Below are 11,959 nucleotides of genomic sequence, written 5' to 3'. Positions count from 1 at the left end.
GTTTCACCGTGTTAGCCAGGATGAACTCGATCTCCTGATCTCGTGATTCACGTGTCTCAGCCTCCCAAAGTGCTGGGATTACAGACGTTAGCCACCGCGCCCGGCCTAGAAATCTTTTTATACTTTATCATTTCTTTGTTATCCTACATGCTTCCTTACCCTACCCTCTTTTTTCTCAAAATAACTCATTTCTTAATCAGAAGTTTACTTAAATTTAGCAGTTCTACTTAAAGTGAAGTGTTTCTGTTTCTCCCAAACACACACACACGCGCGCGCGCACACACACACACACACACACACACAGAGAACTTAAAATCAGCAGACTATTTATTACATAGTCCAGATTGTCTACCCTAGAATATAGGTAATGAACAGCTGTGCCACCAGAACAGAGAATTCATAGACTTTAATGGATATTAAATAAAACATGGAGTAATTGAAAGGCTAGAAGTAATGTGATACTAACATAACCAATAGGCAAAAGACTGCTGAGGTGATAGCTATTTAGAATATATGATATAGAGAAGTAATATGAAAGAATCTACAGGAGCAAAGTCCTTTTCCCAACTCTCACGTTTTGGATGTTAGACATCTGTAGAAAAAAAAATTGCAAAGCTGTAGGATTCGAAGAGTTCTAGATTTGCCATTAATGTTCAGGCAGAACAAAAGTTGAATCGGGCAAAAAACATGACATCCCCACCCATTTTGTTTAGACAGACTATAAAAAAGACTTTATTATGATCTTCGCAGCACCCATCTTAGACCACGTCTTTCCATGGTTCTCATGAACCTTAACCCCTCCTATTAAATCTTATACTTCTCGCTTTATTGTCACTATAGATGTGAGAAAGGGTTGATGGTCGTCTTTGTTTACAGGCCATTACAGGTATGAACAAATTCAAAACTGCCTATTATTAAGCCTCCCCAGAAGCCACTGGGCATAAGCAAACCTAAGATTTTATAACTCACCAATTATCCTATAGAAGATAGTCCAGATTACTATATTCTGCCAAACGTTTATTCATACTTGACTCCAAAAGTTATCAATTATTCACAGGGATAATCTAGAAAATAAATATTAGTTTTGCTTTCAAAGACAGTACTGGAATGAGCAGGCACTTTCATGTTTGTTATATTAATTAACTTATTATTTAGTTTCCCTGTCTGCTTAGAAATTGAGCTGTTCAGGTTGAAAAATGATCTAAGAAGCAAAAACTATGACACAACAATTTAAATAAAGGTCACTATTGCTGTGAAATGGGATGCCAGTTTTGCAATTCTTCTGCACTTTCCCACCAAGCTGGGATGTGGGTGAGTCTAGAGATATTTGTGAAATAAGCCAATTTGAAAGGACACCACAATCCGTCAAAAGCGACTTTCTTCCTCTTCCACAGCACGATGAAGGCCAGGGATGAATTTCAAGAGTTGCTTTCGGACACTTCCCTTTCTGCTCTTCCGGGGCAGGGTCCCAAACATGCTTGAGAAGCTGCCCTCCCACAAGGGAGACATGGATCCGCTGCTGGTGTTACTGATGCTCCGGTTCCTCCTTGAAGATGACCTCCTCAGAAAATCATCCCCCTCTTTGGGGATAAAGCACTCATCATCTGTGCTCGTCTGCCGACTGAAGGCACCCCTGCTGGAGTCCTCAGACACACATGTCTGGTAGCCATCTTCACTGTCCATAGTCATGGAGCTCAGCCAGCTCTTACAGCTGCTCTCACTGGATAATCGATTCCGGTCCACAAGGGCTGGGCCTGGCCCAGGCAGGGGTCCAAACAAAGACAATTCATCCAAGTCCATGTTTTCCAAACTGGGGCAGTTAGCTGCATCACCTAGAGCACAGAGAACAAAGTCTGCTGTGAAATGGACCTGTACATCATTCCCTACAAATAAATACGCTACATCAAAACTTCTCTTTGAATGACACAAGAAAGAGTAAGGGTGAAAAATACTTTTCACTGAGCTTTGGCATGCACGAATAAGTAACTGTTTATGAGGCCATTTGATAAACCGTATAGTAGGGTTTCATGAACTATTGTTCATAGACCAAGGTTCCATGGTCACAAAAATTATAATATTAGAATAAATTTAAACAAGATGTTTCATATGGGAACAGTTCAACCCAACTGACAGTCTACCAATGTGACATCTGAATCTCCAAAATGATCATTTCTTAAATTTAAATAACCCTGAAACCTTTTATTATAATTCTCACAGAAATGGGGTTCCATAGAATACACTTGGGAAATGCTATCATGATTTTCTCCATTTAGTTTCTCTGATTCTTAGGTACTGTCTTCTGAAAATAATTCTAAAATTATTATAAAATCATTTGAGGTATATAGAAAAAATTATGGAACAGATCATTCATAAGTGTTTCTTAGAGAAAGGATTTGTGAAATCAAATGTATCTTCCAACCTCAATATTCCAAGTTTCATTTTGGAATACTTAAATTCTCTGGAATGATACTGTACCCAGAAAGCATCCTTGTCCTCAAGTAAGTAATAATTTATTTGAAGAAATTGAATTTTATCTGCTTGGCTAAATTTTTTTCATTGATCCTTCACAACGTACATCTGGCTCTTCAAACTAGAATGTTAATCACATACCAATACCCTGTCCATACGACCCTCCCTGCTTCCACACTAACTGAGTTTGTTGGTATCTCGCGAGAGAGAGAGAGAACTTGTAATACCAGCCTTGGAAAAACATAATCAGTAAGTGACTCTGCTTCAGAAAAAAAATAATAGAATACTGCACACTCCAAAATGGTTTTATTTTGTACTGATTATCTTTACTGCTGCTCTCTTTTGTCCTTGGTTGATAAAAAGAAACTATTTTTTCAGATGATTTGCAAGGTTGAGTACAACCAGCCCCACAGTGACTGGTCATAATGCTTTCCTTTTTGCTAATACAACCTACTTCATTTCATCTTGCAATAAGTGATGAATTTCTTTTGATTTGAGAGCAATTGCCTTATAGAATCACATGCCCTGGATGTTTACTATGCATCTAGAAAAAGCAGAACTCCCTCAATTGCTCAAAAAAATGTATACAACAATGACTTTATGAGGACCCTGACCTAACAATGTTGTCTATAATACAAGGCCATTCCTATAGAACAGCAAGAATTTATATTCACCGGGCCATTCAGGATGCTCCAGAAGTGGAAATGAGGCTAAAAAGCCCTCACCTCTAAAGAAAGCAAGGAGGTGGCTGAATTTACAAGGCCATAAAGAAGTTTTGGTATTAAATACTTCTGCCTCTCTAACAAACTTCACTACCCAAAAAAGCTATTACGAATTTTTAAAAAATATTAAATGAAAATACAAAAAAGAGAAGTAACTTGTTCATAAGTTTCAAACACTTCAATTAAAAAACACAGAACTTTATATCAGAAATCTAAGCCATAAATTAGTGACTAGTTAAGGATTAAATTGTTATTCTTTTGGTAAACAAATTGATTATCACTTTTAATGGATATTCTAGGTTAGAGACTTAAGCTGGTGCTATTTAAAGAAGAGGTAATCTATATTTTGCACCCACATAGTGGTTTCAGTGAATTATTTGCACAAAAAAGTTCATTCCTTTGGTTACATCTGTCACACAGCAAATAGCAAATGAACACATTTTAAACTCAACCCTTCCCTTAAAAATGCACTCAATGGCAAGAGCTATGCATTTACTGTTGTAATAATCTTACGCATTTCTGCCTTGATCTTGGGGGCCATGAAAAAGAAATTCTCTGAATAAACGCAACTTATACAATTTAAACAAAAGATAGGAGCTCTACCCAAAAAGTGTGCAAACATTCTAGCTTTAATAGCTTCTAGAAACTATACAGCCCCGAGCCACGACTGTTTTCAGAAACGTAATTCATTCACTGAAGTAGAAGGAAAGTCAGGCAATCTTCCCCAATGATCTTCTAAAATCTCCAGGTGCCTGTTTTCAAGCGTGTGCATCCGTGTGCATGTGCGCATGCGCATCTGCGTCGTGTGTGTGTGTGTGTGTGTGTGTGTGTGTGTGTGTGTATAGAGTAGTGGATCTGACTTGCCTTGACCCTCCTCCAAATACAGCCACTCCAAAGCTCATGCGAAAGAAACAGACCCGTTTCTTTGACCAGCACTAGACAAATTTTTCTTATAATGATGATAATCTTAAAACAACTTAGAGGCAGAAATACTGAAAGAAGTAATGTTAGTGTGGTTTCTGAACAGGAAATTGCATTTACCGTGAAGCAGACGATGTTCCTGTAACTGCAGAGATCTGTACTCCACCCGTTTTTGTTTCAAGGTTTGCTGTGAGATTTTTAAAAAAAAAAGTTTTTATTATTAGGAAACCCCAGTGAAGCTAGCAATTTAATTCTAGGTGTTGAGATTTGTCATTAAAATGTTTTACCTTTCTTCCTAGTACTACCAATCCATCTCATCCATTTAAAATATTTTTGCTGTATAAAAGGAGGATATTGGGCCAACAAGCTTTCTTTGAAAAAAAAACAATAAAATATATTTGTATTTAAAAAGTTATTTTAAAAAGATTATTTGGGTCTGTGAAAATGTACTTGCTGTTTAGGCAAGCATTTATACTCTAGGATTCCCACATCTGTAGGATGAAGACAATAATAGAGCCTAAACCCTGGAAATGTTATGAGGATTAGATGAGTAAATAGATGTACAATTTTTAGAACAGTGACTAGAACTTAGTTAACGCTCTACAAATATCATAATCAATATACAAGCCTGAAGACCTCCGCCTCCCAGGTTCAAGCAATTCTTCTGCCTCAGCCTCCCAAGTAGCTGGGATTACAGTTGCGCCCCATCATGCCCAGCCAAATATTTGTAATTTTAGTAGACACGGGGTTTCACCATGCTGGCCAGGCTGATCTCAAACTCCTGACCTCGTGATCCGCCCACCTCGGCCTCCCAAAGTGCTGGGATTACAGGCGTGAGCCACCGCACCTGGCTTGGACAGCTATTTATTTTCCACACCAAAAAAGAGAACAGAACTGTCTGAAATGCTTCCTTAGTGGGCTAAACTTAGAACACTGCTAAGCACCCTAACTTCTTAACTGCTTCCCTTCTTGACTGCCCCAGCACACGAGAGCTGAGGCCCACAGTGGGAATTAAGTAGCTGCCACATGGGTCAAGACAGCACACAAATCCTGGCCTATCCCACAGAGGGGACTGAGGCAATGGCAATCTAAAACAAACCAGGCAGAAGGCATCTGAAAAAAACACAGCTATAGGCTCACTCTCTCCCATTCTTTATCCTCTCCTCTTCCCCTTCCTTTGCCAGTTCAGGTCCCTATAGCGAGCCCAGCAAGTGGGCACAGCTCAGGTTTGCCTGTGGACTCTTATGCCAAAGGAAAGATAGCCTAGTTGAAACAAGCAGTCCTTCCCACAAAGCAATCTGCAAGGAGTAGATGAAGGCTAAAAAGGAAGAGGAAAAAAACGTATATTTAGAGAAGGATTAAGGGAAAGAAAATAATAAAATTGCAAGAACATCATTAAATGCTTGAGGGGAACATGGCTTACTCCTCAGTCTTCAAAGATTGAACAATAACTGGGCAGAATTTTCTAAACCTTAATACTAGTAACATTTAACAGCAACCCTTACGGTTGCTAAAATAAAATCGAGCAATAAATCAATCAAATGCTTGACTCAGTCAACTTCTTGTTCTTTCTGTACCATAATATAGTCTAGAATAGCTGTAATACTGCTTTGAGGGCTGAGGGCAGTGGCTTACATCTGTAATCTCAGCACTTTAGGAGGTTGAAGTGGGAGGACTGCTTGAGACCAGGAGTTTGAAACAAACCTGGGCAACATAGTGAGATCTTATCTCTACAAAATTCTTTTTTAAATTAGCTGGGTATGGTAGTGCATACCAGTTCTTAAGAGGCTGAGGAGGCTGGGCACGGTGGCTCACACCTGTAATCCCATCACTTTGGGAGGCTGAGGTGGGTGGATCGCCTGTGGTCCGGAGTTCGAAACCAGACTGGTCAAAATGGCGATACTCCGTCTCTACTTAAAATACAAAAATAAGACGAGTGTGGTGGCAGGCACCTGTAGTCTCAGGTACTCAGGAGATTGAGGCAGGATAATCCTTTGAACCCAGGAGGCAGAGGTTGTGGTGAACTGAGATGGCGCAATTATACTGCACCCTGGGCAACAAGAGCAAAATTCCGTCTCAAAAATAATTAATTAATTAATTAATTTTTTAAAAAAGAGGCTAATGTAGAAGGATCACTTAAGCCTGGGAGGTTGAGGCTGCAGTGAGTTGTGATCATGCCACTGCACTCCAGCATAGGCAACAGGGTGAGACCCTGCCTCCAAAAAAAAAGGACTGCTATGCTGCCTTATTCCCAGCTTTTAACTATGCAAATCTGTGGTTATACAAAGGTCAAATTAGGGACGTAGGGACTATAAGGCAACAAGTACCTGGCATACATACCAACCCCTTTCATCTTTCTTAAAGAGATTTATTTCCTACAAGAGGCTAGAGTTCAGTGGAGGAGCATAGGGATAGGTCAAGAAAAACTAGAGACAGAAAGAAGAGGAAGTTACATTTCTGCACTTACTATCTAAAAATACAAAGTCAGCGCTGGCCATATAGTCAATTTTTGGAAAAATACTGGTGTTGCAATATCTGATTTGTTGATTTGGCCCAGTCATTTCAGTTTGTCGTCACTTAAACCAAGAAAATACCAGTGTAAAGAGCAGATGTGTCAGAGTGACTAAGGGTTTTTCAACTGTAAACAAGCTTCCCTGTTTTTCTTTGGGTCTGTTTCTGCCTGTGTTACTGACATCACAATTGTATATTTAGACATATCTGAGCTCTCATTAGATGAGAATTAAAGCACAAGTGAGATCTAATCCTGCTGGGCAGCATCACTTCACTGTGCCCAGTTCAGTGCCAGCTACATAGCAGCTGCTCAGTAAATAACGGTTGAATGAATACATGAAAAAAATGGCTTCCTGAAACAACTGTCAGCTGTCACACATTGGTTCCAAAGAAGTTTCCAATGCTTTCAATCTACAGGATTGAACAGCTGAACATTTCCATGGCACTTTAGTACTTCAGTTGTGTTTTCACTGATAACATGATATTTAATTTTCATAACTTCCCTAAAAAGTAAGACTCGAAAATGAATATTCAGTGTAACAAAATATTTCCCAGGCACTACACACCCAGTAAATAGCAGAAGTAGATTACAAACTAACTCGCCCAGCTAGCTCATTGGATGTGCTGTTTTCATGTTAAACATTTGAATCATAGGTCAGAAGAAAGGGAATCCCTGAAAATGTGGATCAGAAAGGACCACTGTTTCTAAAGAAGAGTCCCTGGCCCCAAGAAGAATCTTTGAGGGAAAGAATGCTCACTTACACAGGACGCACAAAGTAAATGTCATTGTGTGGAGGGGAAACCAGCCTGACCTTGGCTATGGGTCAGACCAAGACATTTCTGGCTCAAGAGATAAACAAAATCTCATAATTTCAAGATTAGAAACAGGACAGACATGCAAGATAGAAAGCAGAATGAAACTTAAAGTCTTCTGGACACAGACAAGCAGAAAGAAATTTTTTGGCAATATATGGTTTAAATGCACCTATCTGAAACACAGGTCTGAGCCAGGTTTTCTGCTTAAGAAAAAAACATTGGCTGAAACTCCATCACTGGGAAAGGAGGCTGAGAAAAGCTGATGCTGCTGGCTATGGCTCCTGTAGAGCTTGTATGAAGAAAGGCAGGAGTACCTAAGCACAGCCTCATGGCTTGAGCCAAACAGCTCACTGAGTCTCCAGGGAAGGCATGTAAGCCCCCAGACCTGGCTCTGGATTGGTAGCCTTGAAATGCTGAGTGGGGGCAAGCATCCAATTATCACTTTGTGCTGAAGGCAGAGGCTATATGCCATGCAAGGAAAGTAGGCAATCTAAATCCCCAAATACTCACAGATGTTTAATGATAAAAAAGATTTAAAAATGGATAATTTGTACATGGATTCTCTAAATAAAATGAAAATAGAAAAGTGTTCAAGGCCTGGTGTGGTGGCTCACGCCTGCAATCCCAGCACTTTGGGAGGCCTAGGCGAGCAGATCACCTGAGGGCAGGAGTTCACGACCAGCCTGCCCAACATGACAAAAATCCCGTCTCTACTAAAAATACCAAAAATTAGCCGGGTGTGGCTGGCAGCTATAATTCCAGTTACTCCGGAGGCTAAGGCAGGAGAATCTCTTGAACCCGGGAGGCAGAGGTTGCAGTGAGCCGAGATCATGCCACTGCACTCCAGCCTGGGTGACAAGGGCAAAACTCTGTCTCAGAAAAAAAAAGAAAAGTGTCCAAAAAAGACTTTAAAATAAGAATGTTTATAATCCTCTGAGAGACAAGATCAATGTTTATAAGAACAAGAAATTTGAAATGAAAAAAACAAGAATAGATAGATATGAAAAAGAACTATGAGATAATAACAAAGTAATTTTTATAACTCAATAGAAAGAACACATTCTACACAGAACAGCTAGCAAGAACATTTCTGGAGATGTTACTAAAGAATTCAGAAATAATATAACACAAAAATATAAATAAAGACCTATGAAATAGTCATTAGGAAGCATGAAAGATAAATCAAGAAACTATGTCTAACATGAATTCCAGAAGATAATACAGGAGTGGTATAGAAGGTATATTCCAAAAAGATTGAGTTGATAGTTTTCCAAAGCTAAAGAAAGTCTTTGAACAGAAAGAGCACTGTAAGTTCTACATAGTATAAATTTATAAATGAATCCAGAACTAATTACATTGTAGTAAAACCATAGATCAATAAGGACAAAAGAATATCTTAAAGTAACCAGAAAAAGGATTAAAGATGGCCACAAATATTGGTTTTCTAGAAGATCCAAAAATAGAAAATTCTGTAGAGAAAATTATCAGGAAAAAAAAAAGAAGCATAAAAAGTGGTACAAGATGCAAGAAAAAAATGGGGCACACTCAAACAATTTTTGACAAAAATTTAAAACATCAGAATAATATTTTACCGTCAACTCAGTTAATAAATTTAAAAACTTTGTTAGCAAAAGTATAAGTCATTAAAACTGGCTTTAAAAAAAAAAAACAGAAGTCCTGAGTAGTCTCTCAGCTAATAAAGAAATTGAAACAGTACATTAACAGTATTTCCATCAAAAAAGAATCCTAAACCAAGATGATTCAGATGGTATTATTAAAATTCTGCCAGAAAATAAGAAGAGGAAAACAGGTCATGCTAAGAGTCTAGTAAACTTGATACCAAAATTTAAAAAGATAATTTAAGAAAAGAAAATTACAGGCCAGTCTACCTGAAAAATGAAACTATCTTTCAAAATCCTAAATAAAATATTATAAAATCAAACCTGTAATTACATTTATAAATTATAAATTTCAAGGATAAGCCAGGTTGGGTTTATCCTAGAAATGAAATGGTAGCTTTACACTAGAATATATTTGAATTTCATTCACATATTGACAGAATTTTTTCAAATGAATAAATGAGAAGACCAGCTTAACAGATGCAGAAAAAGGTATTTAATAAAATTTAATGCACAAGCATTATAAACACTACCAACAAACTTCGTATAGCAGGGAGTCTCCTTACTCTGAAAGATAGCTCATTCCCAATAGAAAAGAAATTAGGAATAATTTTCTTTAAAATCAAGAATAAAACAAGGATGCCTACAACTATGGTTTCTATTCATTGTTCTATGGTAGCTCCTAAGCTGTGAAGTAAGGTAAGAAAAAGAACCAAAACTCATTCATAACAGATAGTTATTATCTCTACAGTAAGTCCAAAATAATCTACAGATAATTCATTAGAATTATTAAAACAGATATTACTATTCTATAATTTAGCAAAGTGTTTGAATATAGTAACAGCATAGAAAAATTGATTTCACATGTCTATTAACATCAATCAAAACTAATTTTTCTAAAGAAGCGATAATAAGAACAAAAAACATAAGGTACAGAGGACTAAGTCTAACAGAAAGTCTAACAGAAGATGTATAAGACCGATGTCCATAAAATTATAACCTTATTGAAAGACTTTCAAGAAAACAACAAAAAATGGTAAGATCATCTATCAATAAGAAAACTTAATACCATATGATGTTTTTTCCTCAAATTAATATATAATATATAACTACATTATATATATAATTATTTTATATATACATATATATATATATATATATATATATATATATATATATATATATATATAGTGTGATCAGAGCCAGGAATGGTGGCTCAGTCCTGTAATCCCAGCAATTCAGGAGACTGAGATAGGAGAATTGCTTGAGCCAGAGTTTGAGACTATAGTAAGCTATGATCATGTTGCTGCACTCCAGCGAGGGCAATAGAGCGAGACGTTGTCTCCAAAAATAGATAAATAAAATTTGATATCAATCAAAACACCAACATTTATTTACACATAATCTGCTTTTATAATTTATATAGATGATCAAAGGACCAAGAATAACTGTGCCCAATGTGATATCAAGATTTATTATAAACAGTTTGGGATAAACAAATTGACCCATGGATCATATTAGAAAGCCTATCAGCAAATCCATGCATATGTGGAACTTGCTTAAAAATAGAGGTTTTACTGCAAGTCAGTTGAAGGGGAAAGGGAGACTACAAAATAAATGCTACTGGAAGAACTGGTTATTCATATGGAAAAAAATTAAATTGGAATTTTCCCCATACCTCATAATATATACAAATTTATTCTGGATGAATTAAGGACATTAAAACCTTTAGCAGAAAATATAGATTACCTGCCAAAAATAATTAGGAGCTCTCTCATCAACAAAAATATTAAAGGAGTAATATATTCAAAGTGCTAAGGGAATTAAACACCTACTTAGAATAATTCAATTACCTATCAAAACTCTCTTCCAATAGTAGCAGTGAAATAAAAACATTTTTCAACAAAAATCTACTTACCCCCACAGAAAGAAGTACTATAGCAGGATAGAAAGTAAACCTAGAGGTAAGGAGTAGAATGCAACAAACAACAGCAAACATATCAAAAGGTACAAGTTGATGTATTTCTTCACTACCAGCTATAGAACAAAAATCTGTATTTTGTACTTTAAAAAATTGATACAAATTCTCTAAAGTAAGTATAATAAGGAATATAGGGTCTTAAATGGGCATTTTAAACATTGTATGGTGCTCATGATGTTCTGGAAGAGGATGGAGATACTGAAAAATTCATATATTGGTAAGTATGTACATTAAAACTTAAGACAAAAACATGCAAAGAATAGAAATTGCTTAAAGGAAGGAAATAATGATTTGTGCAAGTTAGTACTTTATTCCATAGAATATAACCCTAGTTTTCATTCTTGTTTTCAATATTTCTTTTTTCTAAGAAAAGGTGAAAAAATTAAACTTTTCAAAAAAGATGTTCACTAAGATTATCTTTCTTTTGCAAAAACAAATTAACTTTAAATTCAAATACAATATGAAGCATTGTTTAGTCCTCATAAAAATGTAGTAACAAAAATCTTAGAAATGTTTTCTTTCAAGTCAACAATAAGATTATCATTATTTACAATATATTGATGATCCTAGCCAATGCTATAGGAGAGGAAAAATAAATTAGTTTCAATAATTGAGCTAAAGGGGCACAAAATTTTACTATCTGCAAATGATAAGAAACCTATATGGAACACATAAGGAAATCTATAAAAAATATTATTAGAATAAAGGGAGTTCAACAAAACTGGATTTTTAAAAATTTAAACAAAATCATTAGCAATAAGTGGCTGAAAATTTAAAAGATTAATATAGCAAGAACAACGAGGAAGTAAACAAGAATGAATATAATAAAAGACATGTAAAAATATAGGAAGATAATTACACAATATTTTTGAAGTCCATGAAAGATCTGAATAAACAGATTGAGATCCTGAATTCAAAGT

The 11,959-nt window shown here is 36.3% G+C and overlaps 1 protein-coding gene across 1 annotated transcript in view; it reads right to left on the bottom strand.

Moving 5' to 3' along the window:
* Positions 1-391: 391 nt before the first annotated feature.
* CYTIP (cytohesin 1 interacting protein) overlaps positions 392-11,959 on the bottom strand; it is a 29,721-nt gene continuing 18,153 nt past the window's right edge. The window contains exons 7-8 of the mRNA XM_033231434.1: positions 4,233-4,299; positions 392-1,832 (exon numbers count right to left, since the gene is read on the bottom strand). Of these exons, the coding sequence (XP_033087325.1) occupies positions 1,366-1,832; positions 4,233-4,299 (534 nt within the window). The 3' untranslated portion in view covers positions 392-1,365. The remainder of the gene's footprint in view (positions 1,833-4,232; positions 4,300-11,959) is intronic.

The sequence above is a fragment of the Trachypithecus francoisi genome, unplaced genomic scaffold (genome assembly GCF_009764315.1).
Source record: "Trachypithecus francoisi isolate TF-2019V2 unplaced genomic scaffold, Tfra_2.0 Lachesis_group13, whole genome shotgun sequence".
Classification (NCBI taxonomy): Eukaryota; Metazoa; Chordata; class Mammalia; order Primates; family Cercopithecidae; genus Trachypithecus; species Trachypithecus francoisi.
Note: the sequence above shows the minus strand (reverse complement) of the source record. Positions and strands in the feature narration are given on the sequence as shown.